The sequence below is a fragment of the Bubalus kerabau genome, chromosome 3 (genome assembly GCF_029407905.1).
Source record: "Bubalus kerabau isolate K-KA32 ecotype Philippines breed swamp buffalo chromosome 3, PCC_UOA_SB_1v2, whole genome shotgun sequence".
Lineage (NCBI taxonomy): Eukaryota > Metazoa > Chordata > Mammalia > Artiodactyla > Bovidae > Bubalus > Bubalus kerabau.
The window spans coordinates 183,264,307-183,291,182 of record NC_073626.1 but is presented as its reverse complement, the minus strand read 5'-3'; the positions used below and the strand labels follow the sequence as shown (position 1 = coordinate 183,291,182).

The 26,876-nt window shown below is 49.3% G+C and overlaps 1 protein-coding gene and 2 non-coding genes across 3 annotated transcripts in view; 2 read left to right on the top strand and 1 right to left on the bottom strand.

The window, feature by feature from the left end:
* ASAP3 (ArfGAP with SH3 domain, ankyrin repeat and PH domain 3) overlaps positions 1-26,876 on the bottom strand; it is a 50,451-nt gene that overhangs the window by 22,395 nt on the left and 1,180 nt on the right. The window contains 3 exon segments of the mRNA XM_055574177.1: positions 1,040-1,114; positions 4,080-4,225; positions 4,308-4,380. Coding sequence (XP_055430152.1) covers positions 1,040-1,114; positions 4,080-4,225; positions 4,308-4,380 — 294 coding nt within the window.
* LOC129648159 (U6 spliceosomal RNA) lies at positions 9,030-9,136 on the top strand. The gene has a single exon (XR_008712740.1). It is a non-coding gene; the product is annotated as a U6 spliceosomal RNA (small nuclear RNA).
* On the top strand, positions 21,622-21,696 carry TRNAW-CCA (transfer RNA tryptophan (anticodon CCA)). The gene has a single exon. It is a non-coding gene; the product is annotated as a tRNA-Trp (tRNA).

Below are 26,876 nucleotides of genomic sequence, written 5' to 3'. Positions count from 1 at the left end.
GGAGCAGACTTCCCAGGGAGATTATCCTGTCACTTTGGGCTCCGGTTTGCCTCCAGCCAGGGGCTGCCTGGTGCAGAGAGTGCAGCAAGCATGGGGGGGTCAGGAGCCCTGACCTCACACTGGCTCCTCTACTGACCAGCGGGGTGACTGTACTGCTCAGTGCTGAGTCGCCTCAGTCGCGTCCGACTCTGTGCGACCCCATAGACGGCAGCCACCAGGCTCCCCCGGCCCTGGGACTCTCCAGGCAAGAACACTGGAGTGGGTTGCCATTTCCTTCTCCAGTGCATGAACGTGAAAAGTGAAAGGGAAGTCGCTCAATCGTGTCCGACTCTGCAACCCCATGGACTGCAGCCCACCAGGCTCCTCCATCCATGGGATTTTCCAGGCAAGAATACTGGAGTGGGGTGCCATTGCCCTCTCCGGGCTAGACTGTAAGCAGGTTATCAAACCCCCGAGCCTCAATTTTCTCAACCACAAAATGGGGATGACCACATCTACAGAACACACCTCATGGGGCTGTTGTAAGATTCCATGAGCTATTTCCAAAAGGGCCCTGGCTCACCTAGGCTCACCCCAGACCCGGGGCCCTCCTGTCTTTCCAGGGGTCAATAATATGGGGACAGCACACCCACTGTGACGGAGAAAGAACTGGCACCCCACTCCAGTACTCTTGCATAGAGAATTCCCTGGACAGAGGAGCCTGGTGGGCTCCTGTCCATGGGGTTGCACAGGGTTGGACACGACTGAAGCGACTTAGCATGCATGCATGCACTGGAAAAGGAAATGGCAACCCACTCCAGTATTCTTGCCTGGAGAATCCCAGGGACAGAGGAGCCTGGTGGGCTGCCGTCTATGGGGTCGCACAGAGTCGGACACGACTGAAGCAACTTAGCAGCAGGAGCAGCAGCACACCCACTATGACAGCTTCACTTGGCCTCCATCCTCAGCCCAGCCCTGTCCACCGCTATGGTCTCCTGCCTGCCCCACTTCTCGCTCCATCTCACCACCTCTGGGCACCCCTCCCCACATGGAAACTCACCTGTCGTCCGTCCCTCAGCTGCCCCTTCAACAGAGTGTCCAGGGGGAAAGAGACAATGTTGTTCAGGTTCTGAACCTGGAAGAAGCAGAGACCCCCACACCCCACCTTGAGCGAACGCCTGTCCAGCCCCACAGGGCTCAGGGTACAGGGAAGCATCACCAGGACAGCACTGGGGTGAAGGAGGCAGGGGAGAGAAAGACAAAGTGGAAGGGTACACCGGGGTGGCGTGTCGGCCTCCCTGGAAAGCTCTTGCCTTCCTCCGACTGATGGGCCTCGTCCCTCCACTGCCCGCTCCACTGCATCCATGGTCAGCCCTTCTCTGCTCCTTGGCCAGAGGGACACCCTCACGTCTCCTTTCTGACTCTCCGAGGTCCACCTGTGTGGCCCACCTGTTGTTTCTCCACTCCCCTGTAATGTGAGAACCCTTTCCCTATGGTCACATGGGGTGAACATGGAGTCAGAGCTGACCAGAGTGCTCCATGGGGGGCCACTGTGATTGGCTCAGGAATAGGCACATGACCCAAGTCAGCCAATCAGGATACTTTCTGGGACTTTTCTACCAAAGTCACGAGAGAAAGACTGTCTTTCTCCTGCAAGGTGTGAAGCTGGGCCTGCTGGGCCATCCTGCCCCCCGAGCAGGGACAGAGAGAAACCCTAAGAGAAAGAGAAGGAGCCTGAAACCAGCTGCATGTCTGATCTTCCCATTACAGGGGTCAGTGAATTCTCTTTTTGAAAATCAACCTCGAGGGGCTTCCCTTGTGGCTCAGTGGTAAAGAATCCGCCTGCCGATGCAGGAAACACGAATTAGACCCCTGATCCAGGAAGATCAGGCATTCCCCGGAGCAACTAACCTGTGTACCACAACTATTAAACCTGTGCTCTAGAGCCTGGGAGCCGCAACTCCTGAGCCCAGGTGCTGCACGTACTGAAGCTCAAGAGCTCTGCAACAAGAGTACCCACTGCAATAAGACACCCAGGCACAGCGACTAGAGTAGCCTCTGCTCTCTGCAACTAGAGAAAAGCTAGTGCAGTAACAAAGACCCAGCACAGCCAAAAATAAAATAATAATAAAATAAAACAAAAGATTAACCTGAGGAATTCCCTGGTGGTCCAATGGTTAGGACTCAGTGCTTTCACTGCCAGGGCCAGGTGGGCCCAGGTTCAATCCCTGGTCGGGGAACTAAGATCCCACAAGTCGTGTGGCATGACCAATAGAAGTAAAAAAGATTGGAAGAGAGAAAAAGACTTATTAAAACAAACAAACAAACCTAGTTTGAGTTGAATTTCTCATTTGGCAACTCAAAACAGCCTATCTGATATTTCAGCCCACCTTTCAAGATATAGCTTAAGTCTCTCCTCCTCCAGGAAGCCTTCCTGACTACTTCTTCCCATGGCCTATGCTGATCTCCTCTTTTCTGAGCCATGGCAGTTCTAGGCCTCTGACCCAAGCTGCTGGGTCCTTGAGTTTGTGCCACACTGCTGATCTTGCTTGGTGTCATCTCACACCTCAGTTTCCATCTCTTGGACTATATGGCTCTCCAAGACAGAGCCTGACTCTTCCCTGTGTCACAGCCCCTGGGACAGCACCCATCACCGAGTAGACCCTCAACAAACATTAGTCTGACCAAAACAAGGGGAAGAGGAGTAAAGACAAAGGAGCCCCTGTTCACTGGCCCCTGTTTACTGATTCAGTTGAACCCAAACACTGTTAAAGTCCTCTACTTGCAGGACAGGGTGCAAGGCAGTGCTACCCAGAGATAAAATGATGACAGATGGCATTAGCTAACGTGCACTGAGTGCTTTCCCTGGAGCAGGCACTTAACTTGAGAAATCCTCATCCCTGCTCTGTGAGGTGGGGACCACGGTTATCCCCATTTTATTTTAATTTTTAAAAATATTTATTTATTATTTGGCTTGCCGGGTCTTGGTTGTGGCATGTGGGATCTAGATCCCTGACTAGGGATTGAAACTTGGCCCTCTGCAATGGGAGCACAGAGTCTTATCCACTGGACCACCATGGAGGTCCCTTTCATCCCCCTGTTACAGATGAGGCTCAGGCAGACTGAGTGACCTGCCCAGAGTCATATACCTCGTGAGCAGCAAAGCCGGGACTCAAGGCCCGAGTCTAAGCCCGAGGTCTGGGTGCTTGATCACTAAGCAGCTTGCCTTACAGAGATGATGTGGTCCTCGCCTGCCAGGGAGGGCCCTGGTGGGACTTCAGCCATGAAAGCCAGCCCTAAAGCTATGGAGCCTGGGGCGGGGAGAGGGGCTTTCCTGGGAGGCAGTACCCACAGGCTAATTACGCTCGGAAGCTGAGTTCAGATCCACCTGCGTGACCTCAGGGGAGGTACTTAACCTCACACCCCAGTCTCCTAGCCTGTGCAGAGGGGACAATGGTAAAACCAGCCCCACAGAGCTGTGCGCCAGGGTGCATGTGGACACACGTGAAGTGCTGAGAGCCGTGCTTGTGCCCGGGAAGAGCTGGGGTCTTGGGGTGGCCTCGAGGTGCGGACTTAGGGAACAAAGCCATCTCAGGAAGGAACCGGAGGCCACTGGGCCACGTGCAGGAGTGAGAGGTTTAGAGAGGAGGCGCGTTCTAGGCTTTGAGGGCAAAGTAGGTGTGCTCGGGAAAGCAGAGGACAAAGCAGGTGAAGGAGAGGCGGTGGTGCAAAGACAGGAAGCAAAGCTGGCCTTCCCCTCTCTCAGGCCTCCTCCAGAGAGCCCTCCCTCACGTGGGCTCTTCCCCGCTGTGAGACCTCTCTGCTCCCGGGTGCTCGCCACAGAGGAGGAGGAGGAAGGCAGGGAAGGAGAAAGGGGAGGGGAGACACCGACAAGAAGTCAGAGAGGACGAAGAAAGCAAACGGGAGGTCCGAAGTGGAAAGGGACCTCAGGTCATGGGTCAGAAGTCAAGGGGGACTAGAGGTCAAGGACAAGCTGAAAGAAGGATGGAAACCAGCCCTTTCCCAGTCAGAGTTTTAAGCCACAGATTAGATTTGCCCTGAGCCTGGGCTGAGGCCGACGGGGAGGCGCAGGGTCTCACCAGGTTCTTGAAGAGCGCGGCCACCTCGCGGGTGAACACGGCCAAGTTCAGGAAGCCGGTGGACAGCTCATGACTGTTCTGGGACAGGTGGCTGTTGCCCAAGGACTCCACGGCCTCTCGGTACTGCTCCTCGTTCTCCACGTGGCCTGTGGAGGCGCAGAGTTAGGTCCGGGCTGGGGCCGGGGACAGGGCTGCCTTGGCCAGGCTGCTCGCAGTAGGCTCACTCACCAAGGCCGGAGCTGTGGATTGCACGCACGGCCTTCTTGATTCTCTGCAAGATGGCCTGATCTCCTTCCAGCATCTGGAAGCAAATGTGGACAGAGGTTCAGGGACGCTCGGCTGGGAGGGCTGCCCGATTCTGTGATCCCGCCCTCCAAACACACACAGAGCTTCCTCCCTAGGGGCCCCCTGCAGCCTCACCAAACATAAACAGACCACCCTCCCTCACCCAGACCACACAGGAAGCCACCGGCCAGTCACACCCCTCCAGGAAGACTTGCGGGACAAGTAAAGGCAGTGATGCCAAGGCACGTGGCGTCGTGGGGTATGCCAGGCTGGGTTTGAGTGTCGGTTCTGACACTAACTAGTGTGTCAACCTAGACACACTGTTCACTTCTCTGAGCCTCGAATGCCTGGTCTGCAAAATGAGGATGACACTACTGAGTTGCTAAGAGAATGAATGATTTGATGAATATATACATGACACTTAGCAAAACACCAGAGGAAAGAATGTGGACATCTCTATATTCTTACTTATTATTTTATTTGGCTGGGTTAGGTCTTAGCGGTGGCACGTGGGTAATTTTGTTGCATCACAATTTGTGGGATCTCTTATCACGTGGGATCTCTCATTGCAGTGCGCCGGCTTCTCTCTAGTTGTGGTAAGCCGGCTTCTCTAGTTGGTGGCACGTGGGTTTGGTTGTCCCACAGCATGTGGGATCTTAGTTCCCCAACCTGGGACTGAACCCACATCCCCTGCATTGGAAGGCAGATTCTGAACCACTCGATTACCAAGGGAAGTCCTGACATCTCTATCTTCTCGAAAGATTCAGCTGGGGAACACTTGTTCCCCACACCCCAGGCTCAATAAGCAGTCATGTGAGGACGAGGAGGAAGAGGCCAGGATACCAGTGGAATGGGGGAGATGAGGAGGGTAGAGGGGACACTGAGCCCCCTCTGGACAGAATTGGTGGGATGGTATCAGGCAACCCAACCCCAAATCCTAAGGGTTGCAGAACAAACAGTCAGACTGTAGGGAAACCAGAAGATGTAATGGGGAGAAGCAGGAGTCACATTTTCCTGGGGGCTCAACCCAGATGGAAACCTCCCAGACACACTCCTGTTTTAGTGGGGTAGAGAAATTGCCAGTCTCATGAAACCCTCATGAAATGCAGAATCAAGTGGGAAAGGACAGAATTAGGGCTGCAAAGGGCCCACAGATCCACAGGTGAGGAAACCACAGCCTAAAGAGGGGGGAGTCTTGCCCAGAGTCAAAGAGTGGGGCAATGGCTGAGCTGGGCTTTCAGGGGGTGCCCTGGGACAGTGCTCCATCCACACATGACGGCCTCATCTTGATCCCAGGCCCCTACGTTTCCTCCAGTGACCATAATGGAATCCAAATGTGATCTCCAAAGAGTTACTTCAATGTGACAAGAGTTAGCAAACATATTTGGAACGACGTCTGCAAAGATTCTAAACGAAATTCATAGGACATGCACGGGGCAGATCTTGGAGGCAACAGAGTGTTCTGGAAGCCTTGGGGATGTGGGTAGCCTCTGGAGAGAGAGGGGTCTGGTCTTGAAGTGCAGTTCCACTGCCCAAATGCTGTGTGACTTTGGGCAAGCACCTATTCTTTCCGAGCTCCCTGATCAGCTGTCTGTAAAATGCAGGAAATAATGCCTACCTCTCAGGACAATTATGAGGACTGTACGTATGAGAGGATGCACATAAAGGGTTTAGTTTGGGTTTCCCTAATAGTTCAGTTGGTAAAGAATCTGCCTGCAATGCAGGAGACCCTGGTTCGATTCCTGGATTGGGAAGATCCCCTGGAGAAAGGATAGGCTATCCACTCCAGTATTCTTGGGCTTCCCTGGTGGCTCAGCCAGTAAAGAATCTGCCCGCAGTGCGGGAGACCTGGGTTCAATCCCTAGGTTGGGAAGATCCCCTGGAGAAGGGAAAGCCTACCCACTCCAGTATTCTGGCCTGGAGAATTCCTGGACTGTATAGTCCATGGAGTCACAGAGTCGGACACGACTGAGCGACTTTCACTTTGGTGTGAAGCACAGAGTGTATCCTCAATGATCAGTCAGCAGTCGCTCTGATGCTAGAAAGTACCCATCAAATTCTAGGTACTTTTCCTCCAGGTAATATAAACCTAATAGTCTCTTTCCCGAGTATGGCCTTGAGATAACTTTCATATCTGGGACCAGGAGATGAAGAAAGATCCCAGGGCTGAAGAAAGCAAGCAAGCTGAGGAATAAGGGAGACTGGGAGAGGAGGCCATAACTGACTCAGCTAAAGAACTAAGACACTTCTACTTCAGAGACAAAGACAAGAGGAGAGAACGCAGACAGGTCTGTATTTCCTGAAGACGTAGGCTGGGAGACACGTGTTCACCACCAAAGTCCTTGAGTCCCACCTTGAAATGTGAAAAGGGAAAGATAAGAGTTGATTAATGTAAGGAACTGGGACTTCACTCCAAAAGACAGTGCAGGTTAAAGATATGGCAAGCAGAAGGGGAAAAAGTGAAAACAGTGACAGATTTTCTTTTCCTGGGCTCCAAAATCACTGAGGATGGTAACTGCAGCCATGAAATTAAAAGATGCTTGTTCCTTGGAAGGAAAGCTATGACAAACCTAGACAGCATGTTAAAAAGCGGAGACATCACTTTGCCAACAGAGTCAAAGCTGTGGTTTCTCCAGGAGCCATGTACGGATGTGACAGCTGGACAATAAGGCTGAAAATACTGAAATAAAACCAGTCGCTCAGTCACGTCCAACTCTCTGCAACCCCATGGACTGTAAGCCCACCAGGCTCCTTTGTGCATGGGAATCTCCAGACAGGAATACTGGAATGGGTTGCTATTCCCTTCTCCAGGGGATCTTCCCAACCCAGGGATCGACTCTGGGTCTCCTGCATTGCAGGCAGACTCTTTACCATTTGAGCCACAAGGAAGCCCCTAAAGAAGGCTGAGCACCAATCAATTGATGCTTTTAAACTGTAGTGCTGGAGAAGACTCTTGAGAGTCTCTTGGACAGCAAGGAGATCAAACCAGTCAATCCTAGGGAAATTGACCCTGAATATTCATTGGAAGGACTGATGCTGAAGCTGAAGCTCCAATACTTTGGCCACCTGACGCAAAGAGCTGACTCACTGGAAAAGACCCTGATGCTGGGAAAGACTGAAGGCAAAAGGAGAAGGGGGAGGCAGAGGATGAGATGGTTAGATAGCATCATCAACTCAATGGACATGAATTTCAGCAAACTCTGGGAGACAGTGAAGGACAGGGAAGCATGGCATGCTAGCAGTCCATAGGGTGGCAAAGAGTCAGATGCCACTTACTGACTGAACAACAACAAAGATATGAACAAATTCCAGAGAGATTTAGAAAACTCCCTAGGAGGCAGATCTGTGTGCCAAGCACACAGAAGGTGCTCAGTAACTGTTTATCTAAATGAGTGATGGTTTACAAAGCCCTGGGACGCAGACCTGAGCAGTCTATGTCCATGCTCTAGCTACTCTTTGGGGAGTCTTCCTATCCCCTGAAACATATTCTCTGACAACCTCTCTATAGGTGGGCGCTTGCCGCCTTGTTTGTCCTTGTCATAGCTGACTGGACCAAGGTGGACACCTGGCCCAAGCCAGGCCAATCAGATTCTCTTTCCAAGAAATTTGGAATCCGCTCTGGAAAGCTTGAACTTCCCTGGTGGCTCAGATGGTAAAGCGTCTGCCTACAATGTGGGAGACCAGGGTTCAATCCCTGGGTCAGGAAGATCTCCTGGAGAAGGAAATGGCAACCCACTCCAGTATTCTTGCCTGGAAAATCCCACAGACGGAGGAGCCTGGTAGGCTACAGTCCATGGGGTCACAAAGAATCGGACATGACTGAGCAACTTCACTTTCACTTTTTCATTTTCTGGAAAGCTAGCTAATTGACTGGAAGTGTTTAAGCTGGGACACCTTCCCTACCATGGGCAAAGGGAAAAGAACAAAGTAGATGTGTAGAAAGAAGCAAATGAGACCCACCCTGCCATAGAGAGGCACAAGAAAAGAGCTGCCCTGTTTCCAACAACTTTCCAGGTCCTTCACTCCAAGAGGCCCTTCCATACTTCCTGTCCTTGGGCCTCCGTGAAATACCCCCAAATCTACCCAACAAATTCCCTTGACAGATCAAACTAGTTTAAGAGGGTCTGTCTTCCCTGCAGTAGGGCAGATGCTACTGGTTGGCTCTCAACCCATTCTGTTTTCTTCCTTTAGCAATTAGAACCCTGATTTTTCAAATGGCCACTTGGCCAGTCACAATAAAGACTACACTTCCCAGCCTACCTTGCCGCTAAATGTGGTCACGTGACAGAGTTCTGACCAATGGTATGTAACGGATATTTCATTAGTTAGCTTTCAGCAAGTATTTTTTAAAAGGAAGGGATGACTACACGCCTATTAGAATGACCAGAGCCCAACACACTGACACCACCAAATGCTGGCAAGGAAGTGGAGCCACAGGAACGCCCACACATTGCAGGCAGGAACGCAAAATGGCACAGCCACTTTGGAAGACAGTTTCACAGTTTCATGATCCAGCAACTGCTCTCCTTGGTGTTTACTCAAATGAGTTGAAACTTATTTCCACTTAAAGACTTGCATGTGGATGTTTATAGCAACTTTATTCATCACTGTCAAAACTTGGAAGACAGTGGACTATTATTTAGCACTGAAAAGAAATGAGCTATCGTGCTCGCTTCGGCAGCATATGCGCTAAAATTGGAACAATACAGAGAAGATTAGCATGGCCCCTGCTCAAGGAAGACACGCAAATTTGTGAGGTGTTCCATATTTTTTCATGTTGGTGCATGGCAAAAACCATCACAATATTGTAAAGTAATTATCCTCCAATTAAAATAAATAAATTTTTAAAAAAGAAAAAAAATAGAAATACTAACATTTGCACATGAGTCAAGAAAATTGAAAATAGAACAATAAAAAGTCAAGAAAACATAAAAAAAAATAAAGCTATCAAGCCACAGAAGACATGAAGGAAACTTAAAAGGAAAGAAGCCCATCTAAAAAGGCTATATACTATATGATTCCAAGTATATGACTTTCTGGAAGATGCAAAACTATGGAAACTGTAAAAAGTCAGCGGTTGCCAGGGGTTGGAGGGAGGGAGAGACGAGTGGGTAGAGCACAAAGGAGTTTTACACAGTGAAACCATTCTGCCTGATGCTACGATAGTGGACACATCTCTTTGTACAGCTGTCAAAACCCACAGAATGTTCACCACCGAGAGAACCTTAACGCAAACTGTGGACTTTGGGTGATGATGGTGTGTGAGTGCAGGTCCACCGATTGTAACAAATGTTCCATGCTAGCGTGGGATGGTGATGATAGCGGGGGGAGGCTGTGCACGTGTAGGGCCCGGGGGTATGTGGGAACTCTCTGTACTTTTCACTCAGTTCTGCTGTGAGCCTAACTGCTCTAAGAAATAAAGAAAAAAGAATTAATAAAAGAAAAAAAAAAAGGAAGGGGTGACCTCTGTCATGCGTGTGTATGATCAGTTACGTCTCTTTGTGACCCCTTGGAGTGTAGCCCACCAGGCTCCTCTGTCCATGGGATTTCCCAGGCAAGAATACTGGCGCGGGTTGCCATTTCCTATTCTAGGGGATCTTTCCGACCCAGGGATCGAACCCACGTTTCTTGCATCTGCTGCATTGGCAGGTGGATTCTTTACCAGCTGGGAAGCCCATTTTTAAGGAGGAAGTTCTGATCATAGCCTAGGAATGGGATGGGATTTGGAGAAAGGCACAGAGATTTCTGGAACTCCTGTAACAAGGCTACCAGGGTATGATGAGTCACAAGCTGAGATTCTAGCCCCAGTCTCCTGGAGACTGTCTCCCTGGGTGACACTAGCCCAGCCACATCCCCCCTTCTTTAAAATAGGAGAAAGATCGTATCATATGGGGAAAAAAATCCACTCTCCACTTCACTCACAGAGTTACTGTGAGGCTCAGATGAGACTGCAGACATAACAGCATGTGCCAAGGCTTGAGGCAGTTGGAAAATATGAGTATGATTTCTACTGTGGTTTGTTTTCTGCCTCTGTATGAGGTCAGCCCTCCTTCCTCATTCCTGTGATTGGATAGGTTAGGAAAAAACAAAAATTAGCCTCTGGACTCAAGGGGGTCTATTTAATCCCCAAGTCAGTGATTCTCAAAGTGGGGTCAGCAGCATCACATCACCTGTTAGAGAACCTGTTAGAAATGCAAATTCTTCAGCTGAATCAGAAAATCTGGAGGTGGAGTCCAGCAATTTGTGTTTCAACAAGCCCTCCAGGTGATTCAGACACATGCTAAAGTTTGGGGATCACTGGTTTAATTCTGCCTTTCAGAAATGCAGTAAATCATCATGGCAAAATCATGAGGCTGGCCCAAAACTACCCGGTCTTGAATTCTAGCTCCATTTAGATATTTGCTATGTGACCTCTCTGTGCCTCAATTTCCCTATTTATGAAATGAGGATGATAATAGTTTTTACTACATAGGGTTATTGGGGAAATGGAATGAACATACACGGGTAAAATGCTTAGAATACTATTATCTGATTGATAATAATATCATCCATTTCAAAATGAAACTGAATTTGATTGAGGATTTCTCAACTTTCCTTGAGCTAATTGAAGATACTTCCCCTCAACCCATGAGCCTGCTCAGCAAGATGTGGGAACCACAGTGCCGAGGGACCACAGTGCAACCTCTGCCACTGGGCAGCCAGAGTGCAAGGTGTTACACGTCCTGAGTGCCTGAGGAAGCGTTCTGGGCCAGGCTCTCACTTGTCACTCTTCTTGCCACCCTTTGAGGTAGGCATCACCATCTGCATTTTGTAGATGAAAATGCCAGGGGAAGGAGCATGTCCAGGTTTGTCCGGGTCACATAACACTGCAGAGCAGCAGAGTCATAATTTAAACCCAGGTCTGGCCAAGTCCAGGGCCAATGTTCTATCAATACGAGCAAGCAGCCCCACAGAGACACGGCTCCTTTGATCCTGGAGCTGGATCTGCCTTTGAGCCTGAATCTCAGCTCAAGCATCTTTATCATATCCCCTCAACATCCCCTCAACACAGGAAGGGAGGAGGGAGCGACAGAGGGAGACCCATCCAAAGAAAAGGAAGTTGAAGCAGTGGCTGGATCCCCACTGCAAATACTCCAAGGGCTGTCCTGCTGCTGCTGCGTCGCTTCAGTCGTGTCCGACCCTGTGCGACCCCAGAGACCGCAGCCCACCAGGCTCCCGCGTCCCTGGGATTCTCCAGGCAAGAACACTGGAGTGGGTTGCCATTGCCTTCTCCAGTGCATGAAAGTGAAAAGTGAAAGGGAAGTCGCTCAGTCGTGTCGGACTCTTCGCGACCCCATGGACTGCAGCCCACCAGGCTCCTCCATCCATGGAATTTTCCAGGCATGAGTACTGGAGTGGGGTGCCATTGCCTTCTCCAAGGGCTGTCCTACTAGAGAGAAAACAGATTGGTTGAAGTTGGCCCTAAAGAGGAGTCCCTGGACTGACAGGTAGAAGTTAGAGAGACAGAAACAGACATCAGCTCAAACAGAGGAAGAAGTTCCTAAGGAAGAATAAGCTACCCTGGAAGGTGTGAGCTTGAAGTATTCAGGGACTTCGGGTGGTAGAAGAGTGTGGTTCAGATTTTGGATCAGCAGGGATGGCCATTTAGATTTCTCTCAAAGCTAAGAGTTCACGCAAGAGTCTGGGCAGGCTAGGCAAAGGGAGGCGAAACTCAGAGTACTGGGGACAAGTCTGAACTTAGAAAATCAACCGGAGTCCTTCGAGCAGCCTTGCCTGGCTGGGCTTGGACAAAGTCTGAATTCCAGTTGGTGATACAGCTCCATGCTGCTCCCCACCCTACCCCAGACATAAACACACACACACACACACACCCCCCACACACACACTGTGCTCTCCCTCACTGCAGCAGAAGACCGCAGACGGCAGCAGTAGGGCCGTGCCCAGCTTCCCTGCTTGGAAGGGCCTTCTGCATGTCCCCTTCCTGGGTCAGGATTCATCAATAGGAGCCATTCTTCAGGCCTGTGCTTTCTCAGAACCAGCTGTGGTAACCATGGCGACCCAATCCAGGGGGCAGAGCTGCTAAAGCGAAGGCCTTGGGAGCTGCAGATTAAATTTCACCATTGGACATTCATTCCTTTGGACTATTATAATACAGGGCATAGGCACCTCTTCTGTGGGATCTCATGACCGCTGGAGCCATGATTAATCCACCACAGTATTTTCCCCACTGACTGGCTTTGTTTCATCATTCTGTTAAGGCAGTTCTTCAGGTAGCCTCTACCTATCAAACTATAATTGGCACAGGAGATGAAAACCATTTTCTACCTTTGCTTTGGACCATGATGTCGTCCCTTGTGAGACGAAATCACAGAATATGGGAGATAATCTAACATTATCTCCTCATTTTACAGACTGCAAAACAAAAGCTCAGGTAAGTTTCTGGCCCCAGCTCTCACTGGAAATGCAAACAAACTAAGAAAAGAATAAATCCAAAACTTGCACAGGGCTTTACAGTTTGCAAAGCAATTTGACATCCACCCTTTAAGACTCACAACATCCCGATAAGGCAGGTATTGCTTTTATTCCCATCTGGCTGATGTCAGTGGGGCTCAGAGAAGTGAAGAAAGTTGCCTGAGCTCACAGCCAGAAAGTGGCAGAGACCGACCTGGGACCCAAACTGGAGCCTGTGTGCCATAACTAGAGAGTCCAAGCAATGAAAGATCCCGCATGACCTGACGCAGTCAATTAAATAAATTAATAGTTTTTTTTTAATGGGAATGATAGTAACTCCTGCTTCAGCTACTTTCCATTGGGATTTGGATCATAAAGACTGGCTAAGTTTGTAGCCCTTGCAAATGTGAGCTGTCCTGTTCGTATCATGCTCTAAGTTTGCTTTTGCTCACCCACCTGCCCAACCAGCAGATCCAGAGAAAGGCAGGGAGCCCCACAGGGCCCTTCATGGGTGGCCAGCAAGGAGGGGCAAGGGTGGGACTGGGAAGTATTCAAATAGCATCCCACCTCCAGGCAATCCCAGCTCAGTTCTACTCCCTGAACAGCATCTACTCTGGGACCTCAAATCTGAAGGCTGCCCCTCTCTGCCCAGTGGGGCCGAGGCAGGGGCTGGGGTAAGGTCTCCAACAGAGTCGCCGGTATACAGTAGGGGCTTGTCCACACATACTGAGTGTCCAGCTGTGCTCTGCCTGACTGTGCAAGTGCTGGGGAGAGCATGTCAGGCCAAACGTAGACAATCATGTGCTCAGCCAAGGGCTGAGGCGGCCTGGACGAGGCTGGAGCAGAAGAAATGCCTGCTGGGGGGAGGGGAGCACAGGAGTTGCCCACCCTACCCTGGGATGAAGCCTTCACCAGAGCCTTGGAAAGATGAGGAGACACTGGTGGAGAAAAGCAGGACGGGAAGACCACTCTAAGACGGGAGAGGGGACTTCCTGGTGGTCCAGTGGCTAAGACGCTGTGCTTCGAGTGCAGGGGGCCTGGGTTTGATCCCTGGTCAGGGAACTAGATCCCACAGGCTACAACTAAAGATCTCACATGGTGCAATGAAGATCGAAGGTCCCCTGTGCCTCAAGGAAGAACCGGCACAGCCCAATTACTTCATTAAAAAAAAAAAAAAGAGGGGAGAGGCGCCTTGGCAAAGTCCCTGGGTTGAAGCGTCAGCACATTTGGGGAACTGCCTGGAACTTATGTGGCAGGCGCCCACTAGGCTGGGTGGGGAAGTGGCGAGTAGTGAGGCCTCAGGCTAAGCGGGACCTTGCGTGACCCACTGGGAGCCCATGTTCCTAGTGAGAAGCCAGGGGATAGTTTTACATCACTGCCATGTGCCAGGCTTCTTCTAAGAACATGACAGATTCTGCATTATTTCACACAATCCTGTCAACATCCCCAGAAACTTTTACAGATGAGGAACCTGAGGCCCGGGGAAGTTATGGCATTTGTCCAGCTCACATAGCTGGTAAGTGGTGTGACTGGACTCAGGCCCAGGGTATCGGGCTTCAGAATACATGCGTTTAACCCAAACCTCTAGGTTTTAGCCCACGAGTGATGGAGAGGTTCTGCAGAGTTTTGAACAAGAGAAGAGTGACCCAATAAGTTCTCGTGGTAGATGGAACTTCCTTGTGGTTCAGTGGTTAGGACTCCGTGCTACCACTGCAGAGGTCATGGGTTCAACCCCTGGTCAGGGAACTAAGATCTTGCAAGCTGCACGACTCAGCCAAAAAAAAAATTATTGTGGTAGAAAGATTGACTCAGGGACACATCTGCAGACCCAGGCCCAAGCGGGAGAAAAGGGGTGCAACCTTGAACCTCAGGCTTGACTAGGTGATGGGAGAGCACAGCCCAGCCCGGCCCAAAGCAGATCACCAACAGGAAACACTTGGGCTCCAAGCTCCCGGGAGGATCTACTTACATGAATCCAGCCACCACCCCCACTTATAGAATGCTGGTTTATTTCTGTTTCCTTGTTTATTCCTGTGAGGTAGTTAATATACTCCCCATTTTACAGAAGAGGAAACCGAGGCTGGGGGAAGCGAGGCAACTGGCTCAGAGTCATATAAGTAGTGCCCTCTGCTCCAGAGCCTTCTCTCACTTGCACCCCTCTCTGAGCCCCACTCAGCTCTGTAAGGATGGCTGTGAAGAATATTAATAAATTAGGTCATGGTTTTCTAACGGCGGATGTCAGGCATCTTTGGAAGCGATGCAGAAACATTTTGAGGGAAAGGAGGGGGGCACTGAATTTTAGGCTTAATTCTGCCATCAGCCCCTCTGTATCCCTCTGAGCAAATTCCTCCCTCCATCTGTACCTCAGTTTCCCCACCTGCAGACATGACCCTTCCTCGTCAAAGCTCCGGGACTCAGAGCTGAGTTAAGCATTTTGGTAAGGCTTCCCCAAGCTTGGCCACCAGCACGAGCATGCATGCGTGCTAAGTCAGCTTTGGTCTTGTCTGACTCTTTGCAACCTTATGGACTGTATCTCGCCAGGCTCCTCTGTCCATGGGATTCTCCAGGAAGAACACTGGAGTGGGTTGCCATGCCCTCCTCCAGGGGATCTTCCCAGCCCCAGGGATCGAACCTGTGTCTCTTACATCTCCTTCATTGGCAGATGAGTTTTTATTTTATTTTTTTACCACTAGCGCCACCTGGGAAGGCCCACCAGCAGGAGCAAATGTCTCCAAATGGTTTTCATCTGGATAAGCCCCCATCCCCAGCACCCGAGCACACAGGCTGGGGCGGTCCGGAGGAGGGGCTCCGCTGCCAGTCCCAGGTCTGCCCCGGCCCCCGCTGTGACCTCAAGCAGTCAGTCTCCTTCCCTCCCTGGGCCGACTCCTTGTCTGGAACGAGGGGCTGGGCGGTAACATGGAAGCCTCCTGCCAGCTCCGACATTTATTATTTCAGGGTCCCTCAGTCTCTCGCTGTTTTCCTTCCTGCGCTGCTGGAGACTGTGGCTGGCCGTGTGCGCCCACGGTCGGGCCCCTGAAGCCGTCTCCCCAGCCCGGGCACCTGGCCAGCCCTGCCAACTCAGCCTCACGAGCTGCCCCTTGCAGGGTGGTGGGATGGGAAGCGGGGTTGGGGTGGGGGGTGGGGGAAGAGGGGTTGCAGGAAGGGAGCCGCACCCTCTGTGTGCACCGAGGCCTCCACAAACCCCAAGTTTCCTGGCTGGGATTTTCCTCGGGAGACTGCTCGGCAGAGATGAGCTAAGATAGCAAGAACTCTGCCCGAGGATTGCTGTAGATTCCCATCTGACCTCTGGCTCTGAGCCCTGAATTCCACCCAACCCTGAGGAGAACGCAGCCTGTCCCCAGGACAGGGCAGCAGGGGCCCCATGCCTCCCGTCCTCTGGGGTCTCTTGTGGGCCTGGGTGAATCCTCCCCTGCTCCCACCTGACGGTCACCGCAAACCCCCTGAACTCCCGGTCCTCCCCAGCTCTGGCTGTTTCCAGCTGCTAGACCTTTCACCATGCTGCCTAGCAAACACTCCATCCTTCCCCACTCAGCTTACAGGTCATTGCCCCCCACCACAACAGAACTGACTTTATGCCACCCCAGGCCCACCACAGGCTTCTATCAGAGCAATCATGGCCCTTACTTACCACTTCTGACTCTCTACCGGCACTGAAAACACTAAAAGGGTAAGGATAAGAATTTGCCAGCAGTGGGTGGGGGATGGTTGGGGTGCGGGGAGCACCGGGGTTTGATCCTGGTGTCGGGGAACTAAGATCCCACACGCCTGGAGCTACTAAGGATGCCACAACTAGAGTGCCTATTTGCTGCAACTACCGAACAGGCGCTCTAGAGACTGCTCTGTGATGAGAAGCCTGCACACTGCAATGAAGACCCAGAGCCGCCAGAATTTTTTAAAAATCTATTAATTACAAGGGGAGGGCAGGGATGGGCTCATTTGCTTTCATATCCACAGCACCCAGCACAGGGCCTGGCACATGAGCAGCAGTAAACCTTCGTGGAATGAATGAATGAGTAAATGAATACTAGCAGGGCCCTATGGGAACACAGAAAAGGCAACAGGGGTTAAGAACTCAGGACATCACACTGTTCTGAGGTCCAAATTCTAGTTCTAATTCTCTTAGCTGTGTGACCTGGGGCAAGTGACTCAGTTTCTCTGAGCCTCCATGTCCCTATCTGTTCGACGGGATAAAAATAGCACTTAGCTCATAAGGCTGAATCCCATCAGGCATTTAAGCACCCAGCCCAGTGTCAGGCACACAAGGAGGGCTGCATGACAGCAAGGAAGAAGAGGCATGGAAGAAGAAAGCAGACATCTCCGCATTTCCAGGGCCTGAGACACAACCCCAGGCTATCAGGGGAAAGACCTGGAGTGCTTAAAAAAATAAGGGAGCCAGAGCCTCACTTCAGACTTAATATCCTGTTAAGTCAGAGTCCCCGGGGGAGTGAGAGGTGAGGCACTCCCACGTGCTTTGAACTGCTCAGGTCCAAATAACTAGCTTGGCCACTTACTGTTAGCAGAGTTGCCCAATGTATCAAAAATAAATACAGGACACGCAGTTACATTAGAATTCCATATAATCAGTGAATGCTTCTTAGTGTAAGTATGCTGCAAATCTTGCATGCACATCCTGTATGTGCTTTGGCAATTCTGCTTCCTGGGCTATTTCATCTCTCTGTGCCTCTGATGGGGATTACAAGAGTTAATATGTACGTGAGAAATGCTTATAACGTTGCCTGGTGGGTATGGAAGAACCTTGAAACAGTAAGCTAACTGAGAGAAGCCAGATACAAAAGTCCATATACTGTAGGATTCCACTGACGTGAAGTGTTTGGAATAGGCAAATCCATAGAGACTGAAAGTTGCCAGAGGCTGGAGGGAGTCATAGGGGGGAGTGACTTCTAATGAGCACAGTATTTCTTTTTTGGCCTGATGGAAATGTTCTAGAATTAGACAGTGGCAATTATTGCACAACCCTGTGAATAAAGACTGCTGAACAGTACATTTTAGAATGATTAAAATGGTGTATTTTGTGTCATATGAATTTTATCTCTATTAAAAAAAAAAAAAAAACACGACCTAAAAGCAACCCAGGGGATTGTAATGTGCAGCCAGGACTGAGAATGGAGACGGCTGTCAACAAACATTTGATGTGGAAAGGAATGGATGGGAAAGAGGAAAGGGCAGAGCTGAGGGGACAACCCGTCTCATCCAGAATCAGGCTCAGCTACTCATTCCCGGACATCCGCAAGGTACACAAGATTTCTCATTTTGCTCCGGTGCCAGAACTACACAATTTTAGTGCTTACTCACAGTAATTACCTCATCCCTATTGCAATGATCTTCCCCTTTTCTCTGTGGCTACTAATCTACTTAACTATTCTATAAGCAGGGATACTTGTGTTTTCAGTAAAAGAAAATTAAAAAAAATTAAGTATCTGTTATGTGCCAGGTAGATGCTAGAGGCCTTATATGTAATCCCCTCAAAAAAACCCCATAAGACAGTTATCATCATCCTGATTTGCAGATAGGGAAACTGAGGTTCAGACAATTCAAGTCATGTGCCTGAGGTCACATAACCCATAAGAATTCAAACCCAAGTCTGCTTGACTTCAGTTACAGGACTCTCTCCTTTGATCTCAACCACACCCCTTTATGCTGCGGGCTGTCAGTCATCCTTCCATGGGAATGAGTTCTTCTCCCTCCCAGGTGGGTACCTTGCCATCTCTATGCCTTCAGAGACTACCATTTTACCTTCGTACACAGCAGATGTTCAATAAATAGTGTTTAACGAGTAACAAACCTTAAGTGAGCACCATAATAGTTTTCACTCTGACTGCTCATCAGAGTTGCCTGGGGAACTTCTGACTGTTCCCTTGCCCAAGTCTCACCGCTGGGAGATTCTGATTTGTAGGTCTGGGTGGAGCCAACAGCATCTAAAGTTCTTGAAAGCTCAAAGTCAAAACCAAGCCCAGTTAGAAAACCTTTAGCAGGGACTTCTCTGGCAGTCCAGGGGTTAACACACTGTGCTTCCAAACCAAGGGGTGCTGGTTTGATCCCCACTTGGTGAATTAAGATCTCACATGCCATGCAGTGCAGCCAAAAAAATAAAATAATTTTTAAAAAAGAAAACCTTTAGCAGCTGTTCCCAGCTTAGCCTCCTGTACCTTCAAGGTGAGGCCCACTCCCAAAGTTCCCAGGACAAAGGGGGCCCAAAGCCCTGCCCCAGAGTCTGGGGAACTCACTGTGCCCCTATGGGCTTCACTGCTGCATATACTCTGAGCCTATCAAAGGAATCTTCTGGCAAAGATATCTGAGGACTATACTACCAAATTGATTTTGCAGAAAGCATTTCCCTTCTACTCTGACCTAAAACCCCAGTTTCTATCCCCAAACCTGCCTGTGTCACCTTGGTGGCCAGAAACAGCTGAATACCAAGCAAGGAAATTGGGCCCAAATTTGGGGAGGCAAGGAGACTTTGCGAGACTGGGCTTGAGGCTGACACTCCGGGAGGACCCTGTGTCCTTGTGCAGAGGCAGCCTGGAGTAGGAAGAGGCTGGGCTCAGACGGAGCCGGGTTCTAAGTGTGGCCTGGAAAACCCTCTTGGCCCAGGTCCCTGGTCTGCATCCATGTCTCTACTTCCCTTCTCAGGAAAATTTCTCATCTGTCTCCCCCTCAAATTAGTCCAGGCCGGTGTGGAGGGGAAAACAGCACTAAGGTCACTTAAGGTGACCTTAAAATAGCACTTAAGGTTCTTAAGGTCACCAATGACCTCCAAGCTGCCAACATTAGGAGTCACGTCTCTGTGGTTTTCTTATTTGACCTCTGGACATCTGACAGAGCTGAGCGTTGCTCCTTCATCGAAACATTCCTCCCCCTGGCTTCTGAGGCACTGTACTCTCTTGATTTCCTTCCTTCCTCCCTGGCAGCTCCTCTAGCTCCCTTATTAACTATTCTTCCCATCCTAACCTATCAGACCTGGAGCTCCCCAGAGCTTGAGCCCAGACTGTCTCCATTCCTCTCCCTGGGTGATCCTACCTACTCCCACTTCTTTAAGCACTAAATGCAATAAATGCATTAAATGCAATAAATGCATTATGTAGTTCATAGACCACCTACATGAGCATCTCCTTGGGGTGCTGATTAAGATGCAGATTCCCAGACATTCTCCTCAGGCTGGTGAACCTGCCAAGGACATTTCTCATTTCTGCAGTCTGGTATCTAAACCTCTTTCCTACACCTGGGAAATTACTTGCTACGCAAGCCTCAGCAGAGCTTGCCTTCTACAAAAGCTGCCAAGACCAAATTCATGATTTCCAGACTCCCTTGAAGCTAGGGTACAGGAATGCAGGAGCTAGGCTTGGCCAATCAGAGGCACTCAATGCAGACTTTGAATCAGGAGCAGAGAGAGTGGAAGATCATTCTGATACTGATGGCAAAATTGGACAGCAAGGAGATCAAGCCAGTCAATCTGAAAGAAGTCAACCCTGAATATTCATTGGAAGGACTGATGCTGAAGCTGAAGCTCCAATACTTTGACCACCTGATGCGAAGAGCCAACTCATTGGAAAAGATCCTGATGCTGGGAAAGATTGAGGGCAGGAGGAGAAGGGGTTGACAGTAGATGAGATGGTTGGATGGCATCACTGACTCAACGGCCATGAGTTTGAGCAAACTCCAGGAGATAGTGAAGGACAGGGAAGCACTGCATAGTGCAGTCTCTAGGGTCGCAGAGTCTGACACGACTGAGCGACTGAATAACAACAGCAACAGCGAAGGTACCCAGTCCCCAGGGCACAGCAGTGGTACAAGCTGCGGCATTTAATGCATGTCAGCAGCGTCCTCGCCAAACTGGCTCAGTAGAGTGGCTTGGCTGGGATCCCGTCTGCTGCCTTGCCCCAGTTCTCCAGCTTCCCAGAAATCCTGTGAACTACTGAATATTCCCTTTCAGTGAACTTCTTTTCTGTTTAAATCAGCTCAGGTTGGTTTCTGTTACTTGCAATAAGAAGGCTAAGTAAGAAACAGCTATTCAGTAGGACTCTCTGGGAATGATGCCAGGTGATGCTTACACAGATCCAAGTTTGAAACCCATTATCTCAATGCTGTGTGTGTATGTTAGTCACTCAGTCATGTCCAATTCTTTGCGACCCCATGGACGATAGCCCACCAGGCTCCTTTGTCCATGGAATTTTTCAGGCAAGGATACTGGAGTGGGTTGCCATTTCCTTCTCCAGGGGATCTTCCCGACTCAGGGATCAAACCCAGGTCTCCTGCATTGCAGGCAGATGCTTTACCATCTGAGCTACTAGGGAAGCCCATCTCAGTGCTGACAACTCTCAAATGTGTATCTCCTGCCTAGTCCTTTGACCTTCAAATGAATATATCAAAATGTCTTCTTGACTTCTCCACTTGAATGCTTCAAAAACCTATAAGATGTAAAAACAGAATTCTTGACTACCCTCCAAACCTGTTCCTGTCTCAGATTTCTCTTCCTAGGAAGGGGCAATGGCATTCTTCTGTTAGGAATTTGGGAACCATTCTTGACCACTCCCCACATGCATTCCATCAACAAATCCTGCTGTCACTACTTATAAAATCCTTCTAGAATCTGCCCACTTCTCCACCAACCACAGCCCCAACCACTTCTCCCCACAACCACCATCGGCTCTTCCATGAACAACTGCCAACTGCCAACAGCCTCCCTGGGTCTTCTCCCGACTCCTCCAATCCAGTCTCCATGCAGCAGCTGATAACGATCTTTCTAAAATACAAGTTGAGGGGGACTTCCCTGGTGGTTCAGTGGCTAAGAACTCCTTGCTCCCAATGCAGGAGGGCCCTGGTTCAATCCCTGGTCAGGGAACTAGATCCCACATGCAGCAACTAAGAGCTCGCATGCTGCAACTAAGACCCAGGGCAGTCAAATAAATAAATAGATATTAAAAGAAGCAAATATTAAAAAGAAATAAATAAAAAATATAAATTGGGTCATGTTGCTTGCCTGCAAAATAAATAAAATCCAGACTTGCCACCAGGACCTACAAACTTGAAGATCATCTGGCCCTCGCTTCCCAAACTCATCTGGGATGGCTCTTCCGTTTGCCAGGCTATGCTCTGTTCCTCTGGCCTTCTTTCAGTGTCACAAACACTTTAGGGTCTTTACTAACTCAGATGTTCCCTAAGGTGTTCCTTCCAACTAGAGCACCCTCACCCCATCATTCTCTATTAATCCTCCTTTTCAGGTTTCTTCTTTTCATTGTTATTCCACTGATATTTTCTGAGCTCCTACTATGGTGCTATGGTCAACACTAGGGATCCAGTGGTGAGAGAGGTTCTTGTCTCATGGAAGTCGAAATCTAGTGAAAAATCAGATTTTAATAAAGTAATTATGCAAATAAATGTAAAATGGATCTAGGATGTATGCTGCCAAAGACAGTGACACAGGGCTGTTAGGGAGAACAGAGCCAGAGTAAAAGTGGAAAGACAAGTCAGGAGGCCAGTGCAGCATTCCAGGGGAGAGGCGACAGTGACGTGGACCAGGGTCGCGATGTAGAGAAGCAGACAGGGATGCTTAGAAGTTAACACCGATGACCTTTAGTGATGAAGGACATGGAGCTTCTGGCTTGTGTAACAGAAGAGAGGGAAGGACCTTTCTCCAAAAGGGAAAACTGGAAAGGCTAGCCTGGGGCAGAAGTTGTGACGTGGCTTTGGACACACTGACCAAGTGAAAGGGAAACAGCCATGTGAGCAGCTGGACATGAGGGTCTGGGCTAAAGGTACACCTATGTGAGTCACCTGAAGACAGAAGACTGAACCTACGTATATGGATGAGATTGCCTGCAGAGATGAGGCCCCAGAACCAAACCTCAGGGCAGGCCTAGACAGGGAGGATGAGCCTCCATGACATTTATGACATGTGCAATTACTGGCCTATTTACTGTCTGTCTTCCCCAGAAGACTATAAGCTCAGTAGAGCAGAGACTGTGTCTCTTTTAATGAGCAATGTGTCTACCCAGGGCCTAATGTGGGGCCTGGCATGGAGCAGTTTCCCTGCACCATGTTGGCCACTGTGTCCCTCGGCAGGGACAACCTCATCCAATCCTTAGACAACATGATTGGTCCACTTGTCTCTACTGTCCAGCAAAAAGCCCAAATGCCTAAATGACACTCAAGACCCTCCAAGTCATGCTGCAAGCCTCAGCTCGCCATCTTTTTAATTGTACTACAGCTGAGTTTTCCAAACTGGGGTTCCTCTTCACCTGGATAACCAGAGGCACAAAACAGGATGAACACAGCGCCTCTCCCTGGAACCTGCTGCTGCTGCTGCTAAGTCGCTTCAGTCGTGTCCAACTCTGTGCGACCCCATAGACAGAAGCCCACCAGGCTCCCCCGTCCCTGGGATTCTCCAGGCAAGAACACTGGAGTGGGTTGCCATTTCCTTCTCCAATGCATGAAAGTGAAAAGTGAAAGTGAAGTCACTCAGTCGTGTCCAACTTTTAGCGACCCCATGGACTGCAGCCCACCAGGCTCCTCCATCCCTGGGATTCTCCAGGCAAGAGTACTGGAGTGGGGTGCCATTGCCTTCTAGATTGTGCCAAATGGATTGCCATGGACAAGTGGGGGTGTGGGTGGGGACTTTCCAGGTCCTGCTCCTCTTCTCTGAGAAGTGTCTCCTCCCACAGTATAGGTCTCTGTGGCTGTTTCCCTGCCTGGCTGTATCCCTTTATGACCTCTGCTGATGAAACCAGGGGAGGAGACCCAGCTTCTAGAACCAGTCCAGAGGGTTGGTGGGCGGGGCCGCCAACCTACCAGGAACTTGGAAGTGGGACACAAGACTGGCTTGGTTGCCTTTAGAAGCTGGACCAGTGAGGTCATGTGAAGGTGGGGGCTGACGATGCCTGGCCTCCCAGAAGACTGTATGATGCCCTTGGGGGCCTGAGTGACGATGAGTGAGCAAAAGCACTGCTCAGAGGTGCAGAAAGAAACAGAGGCCGGAGGCAATGGGAAGGATGAAGCAGCTGCTTTTGTTCCTGACGACTTTTCAGCCTCAAGTGGGGCCTTGGTGAGGCCTGGGTAAGGTCTACTGATGCTCAGTACCACAAGGCACCTCTAATTCCTTAAAACAAGTTTACCTTTAACATAAACTTGAGAGGCTTTCTGTTTCTTGCAAACAAAAAATATCTCTAAGATTACATAATTTTTACCATTTTTTAAAAAACAAAAATGTTATTATTTGGGTAAAACAAATATTGACACATGACAAAGCAGAATGTAGAATTCACAAGAATACTGAGAATTAAGAATGAAACACTTCCTAAAATTAGATTCAAAAACTCTAAAGTTACAAAGGAAAAGATTAATTTGACCCCAAGGAAACTTAAAACTATGCATTATAAGACATGATACTGATTTAGGTAAATATCCCTCTTCACCACCACCCCTTTACTGAGAACACATTTTCTGAGGACAGATACTGGGAAGCATGCACATTTACATAGCAGTTACCTCTGGAGAGAGGACAGGAATCATGAGACATGGTCAGAGGTGACTGTAGCCTTTTCTGTTGTCTTTAAATTTTTAAATTAAAAATCAGTATGTCTTTTGTTCAATGAAAACTTCATTAAATTTCCAAAAACATATACAAAACACAAGCACATTTGTGGTGGACTGATTCATCCAAGACCCACTGTAAGTTCATTGGTAGTTTAAGACACATGACATAGCATAAAGTCTCGGCATTGTCATAGTGAAACTTAGCGGCCCACTGCAAGTCATAGTGGCCTACTTGGTTTCTGAATATGCTTTCTTCCCATCTGTTTCCATATTCATTCACTTGTCCTCTCCACTTAGTGGAGTTCTTCCATCCTTCCAAACTTATCTGGAAGTGTCACCTCCTCCAGAAAGCTGTCCCTGACTACATCAGTCTCTCTCCCTGCCTTGCTCCACTGGTCTCTTATGGCACTAACCATATCTTTCTCTGTGTACTCTGGATAGACTCCTGGGGTTCCACTTACCAGTCAGCAAACCTGAGCAGCATCTTTATGTTCTTGGTGCCTAGCAGAGAAATAGCATGGAGAACTGACACAGAACAGCCTTAAAGTCAGACAGATCCACTATGTGACACAGGGCAACTGCCCTAGTCTCCCTAGGTCCCTTTTCACCTGTATTACTGTGAATATCAATGTAACAACGGCCCAGGACAGGAAGAAGGTGGTTGATAGAATGATCATCTGTTTTAATACTCCCTTATGAACAGTTTTAAATTAAAAACAAAAACCTTTACCAACCCAGAGAGGCAAGCAAGGAAGGATTATTAGACCCATCTTAAGGGTAAATAACTGAGGTTCAGAGAAATTACATAGACTTTAGAAGGAAAGCGAATAGGACCAAGGGTTAGAACATTTGGGTGGAAATGCTGATTCTTCCACTCCCCAGCTGTGGGTGCTTACACAAGTCTATAGTACTCTCTGGATATCAGTTTCCCCATCTTTTTTTTCAGATTTATCATTTTTTTAATCTTCATTTACTTATTTTTTAACTGAAGGATGATTGTTTTACAGAATGTTGTTGTTTTCTGTCAAACACTGACAAGAATCAGCCATAGGTATACATGTGTCTCCTCCTCATCTTAAATGGAAGTTCCTAGGTGATCTCGACCTTCAAGCGCTTCTCAGCATCGATATTCTCGTTTCCTGTAACCTATCCAGGACCCTTCTTAGCAGGACAGCAAAAAAAGACTGCAAGTCCCAGGGCAGAGCCCTTAGTGACTCCCAGAAAACCAGCTGGAGGACTTGCTTTGAGAATCGGTCAAATTTGGATTCAGCCAAATGGAGCTTCAAGCCTGGGAGTCAGTCATGCCCAGAACTGAGGCTGGGGGAATGCCAGCATCAAACTGCATGTAAATATAAACACAAACGCGAAGCCAAACAGGAAACCTCAGAAAAGTCCAAAGGTCAGAGTCTAACTTTTGAGGCACTGACATGCTGAAGAGAAAAGCTGAATTTGGGTGTCAGAAACCTTTCTGTTGCACAAATGAACCCTTGCATGCACCAGACTAAAGTCTCAAAGGCAAAGATTTGGGTTTTGTCAGGCCTACCCTGGAGCCAAGGCGGAGTCCTGATAGGAGCCTGCGGTGGCCTCCACATCCATTCTGAGGACTCCCTCCCCCAGGCACACACAAGCGCTTACCCACACGGAGCCGGGCAAGGCCAGATGCATGGGCATAAGTGGGCATTTCTGTCCCTGGAGAAAGGTTCATAGTACAGCCCTTTCTCCAGATCCTGCTCTGATTTAACATTTTAATGAACAACCCCAAGAGGAGTATGAATTGTGAAAGCCCTAAGGATGCTGATCACACTGACCTCTTCCAGGTCATAAAATGAAGACAATCCTCTGGAGGCTCTCTCTCCTCAGGAGGAGGTTCTGGGCAGTTTCCCTGTAAGCCTCCAGTAAAATACATCCTACATTCACAGGTGGTAGGTTCCATGCTACTGGCTCTGCTCAAGGAAAGAAGCCAAAGGTCATCGCTGCTTCAAACAGGTACTGCCCCTCCCCGACTATATATAGCAAAGCATTAGGCTAGGCTGGGGACAACAGAGGATGAGATGGTTGGATGGCATCACCAACTCAATGGACATGAGTTTGAGTAAGCTCTGGGAGTTGGTGATGGACAGGGAAGCCTGGCGTGCTGCAGTCCAAGGGGTCGTAAAGAGTCAGACACCACTGAGACTGAACTGAACTGAACTGTGAAAGACATGAGGACAAAAAGAGACCCATCCCCATCTAAAGAGGTCTGTCAATTAGCCCTATAATCATTCCATTAATCAAAATGCATGCATTACCTACGTGGCCTCATATAATACCATAGTCCTGTGAGGCAAACATTATTATCCCCATTTTACAGATGCCAAAAGTGGGGACACAAACAGATCAGGTCACATGCCCAAGCTCACACAGCTGGCAAACTGCAGAGCCAGAATTTGAACACAGGTCCACTGCGCTCCCTAAAGAGGATGATCTTTCCACAGTCCTCTATTATCACTA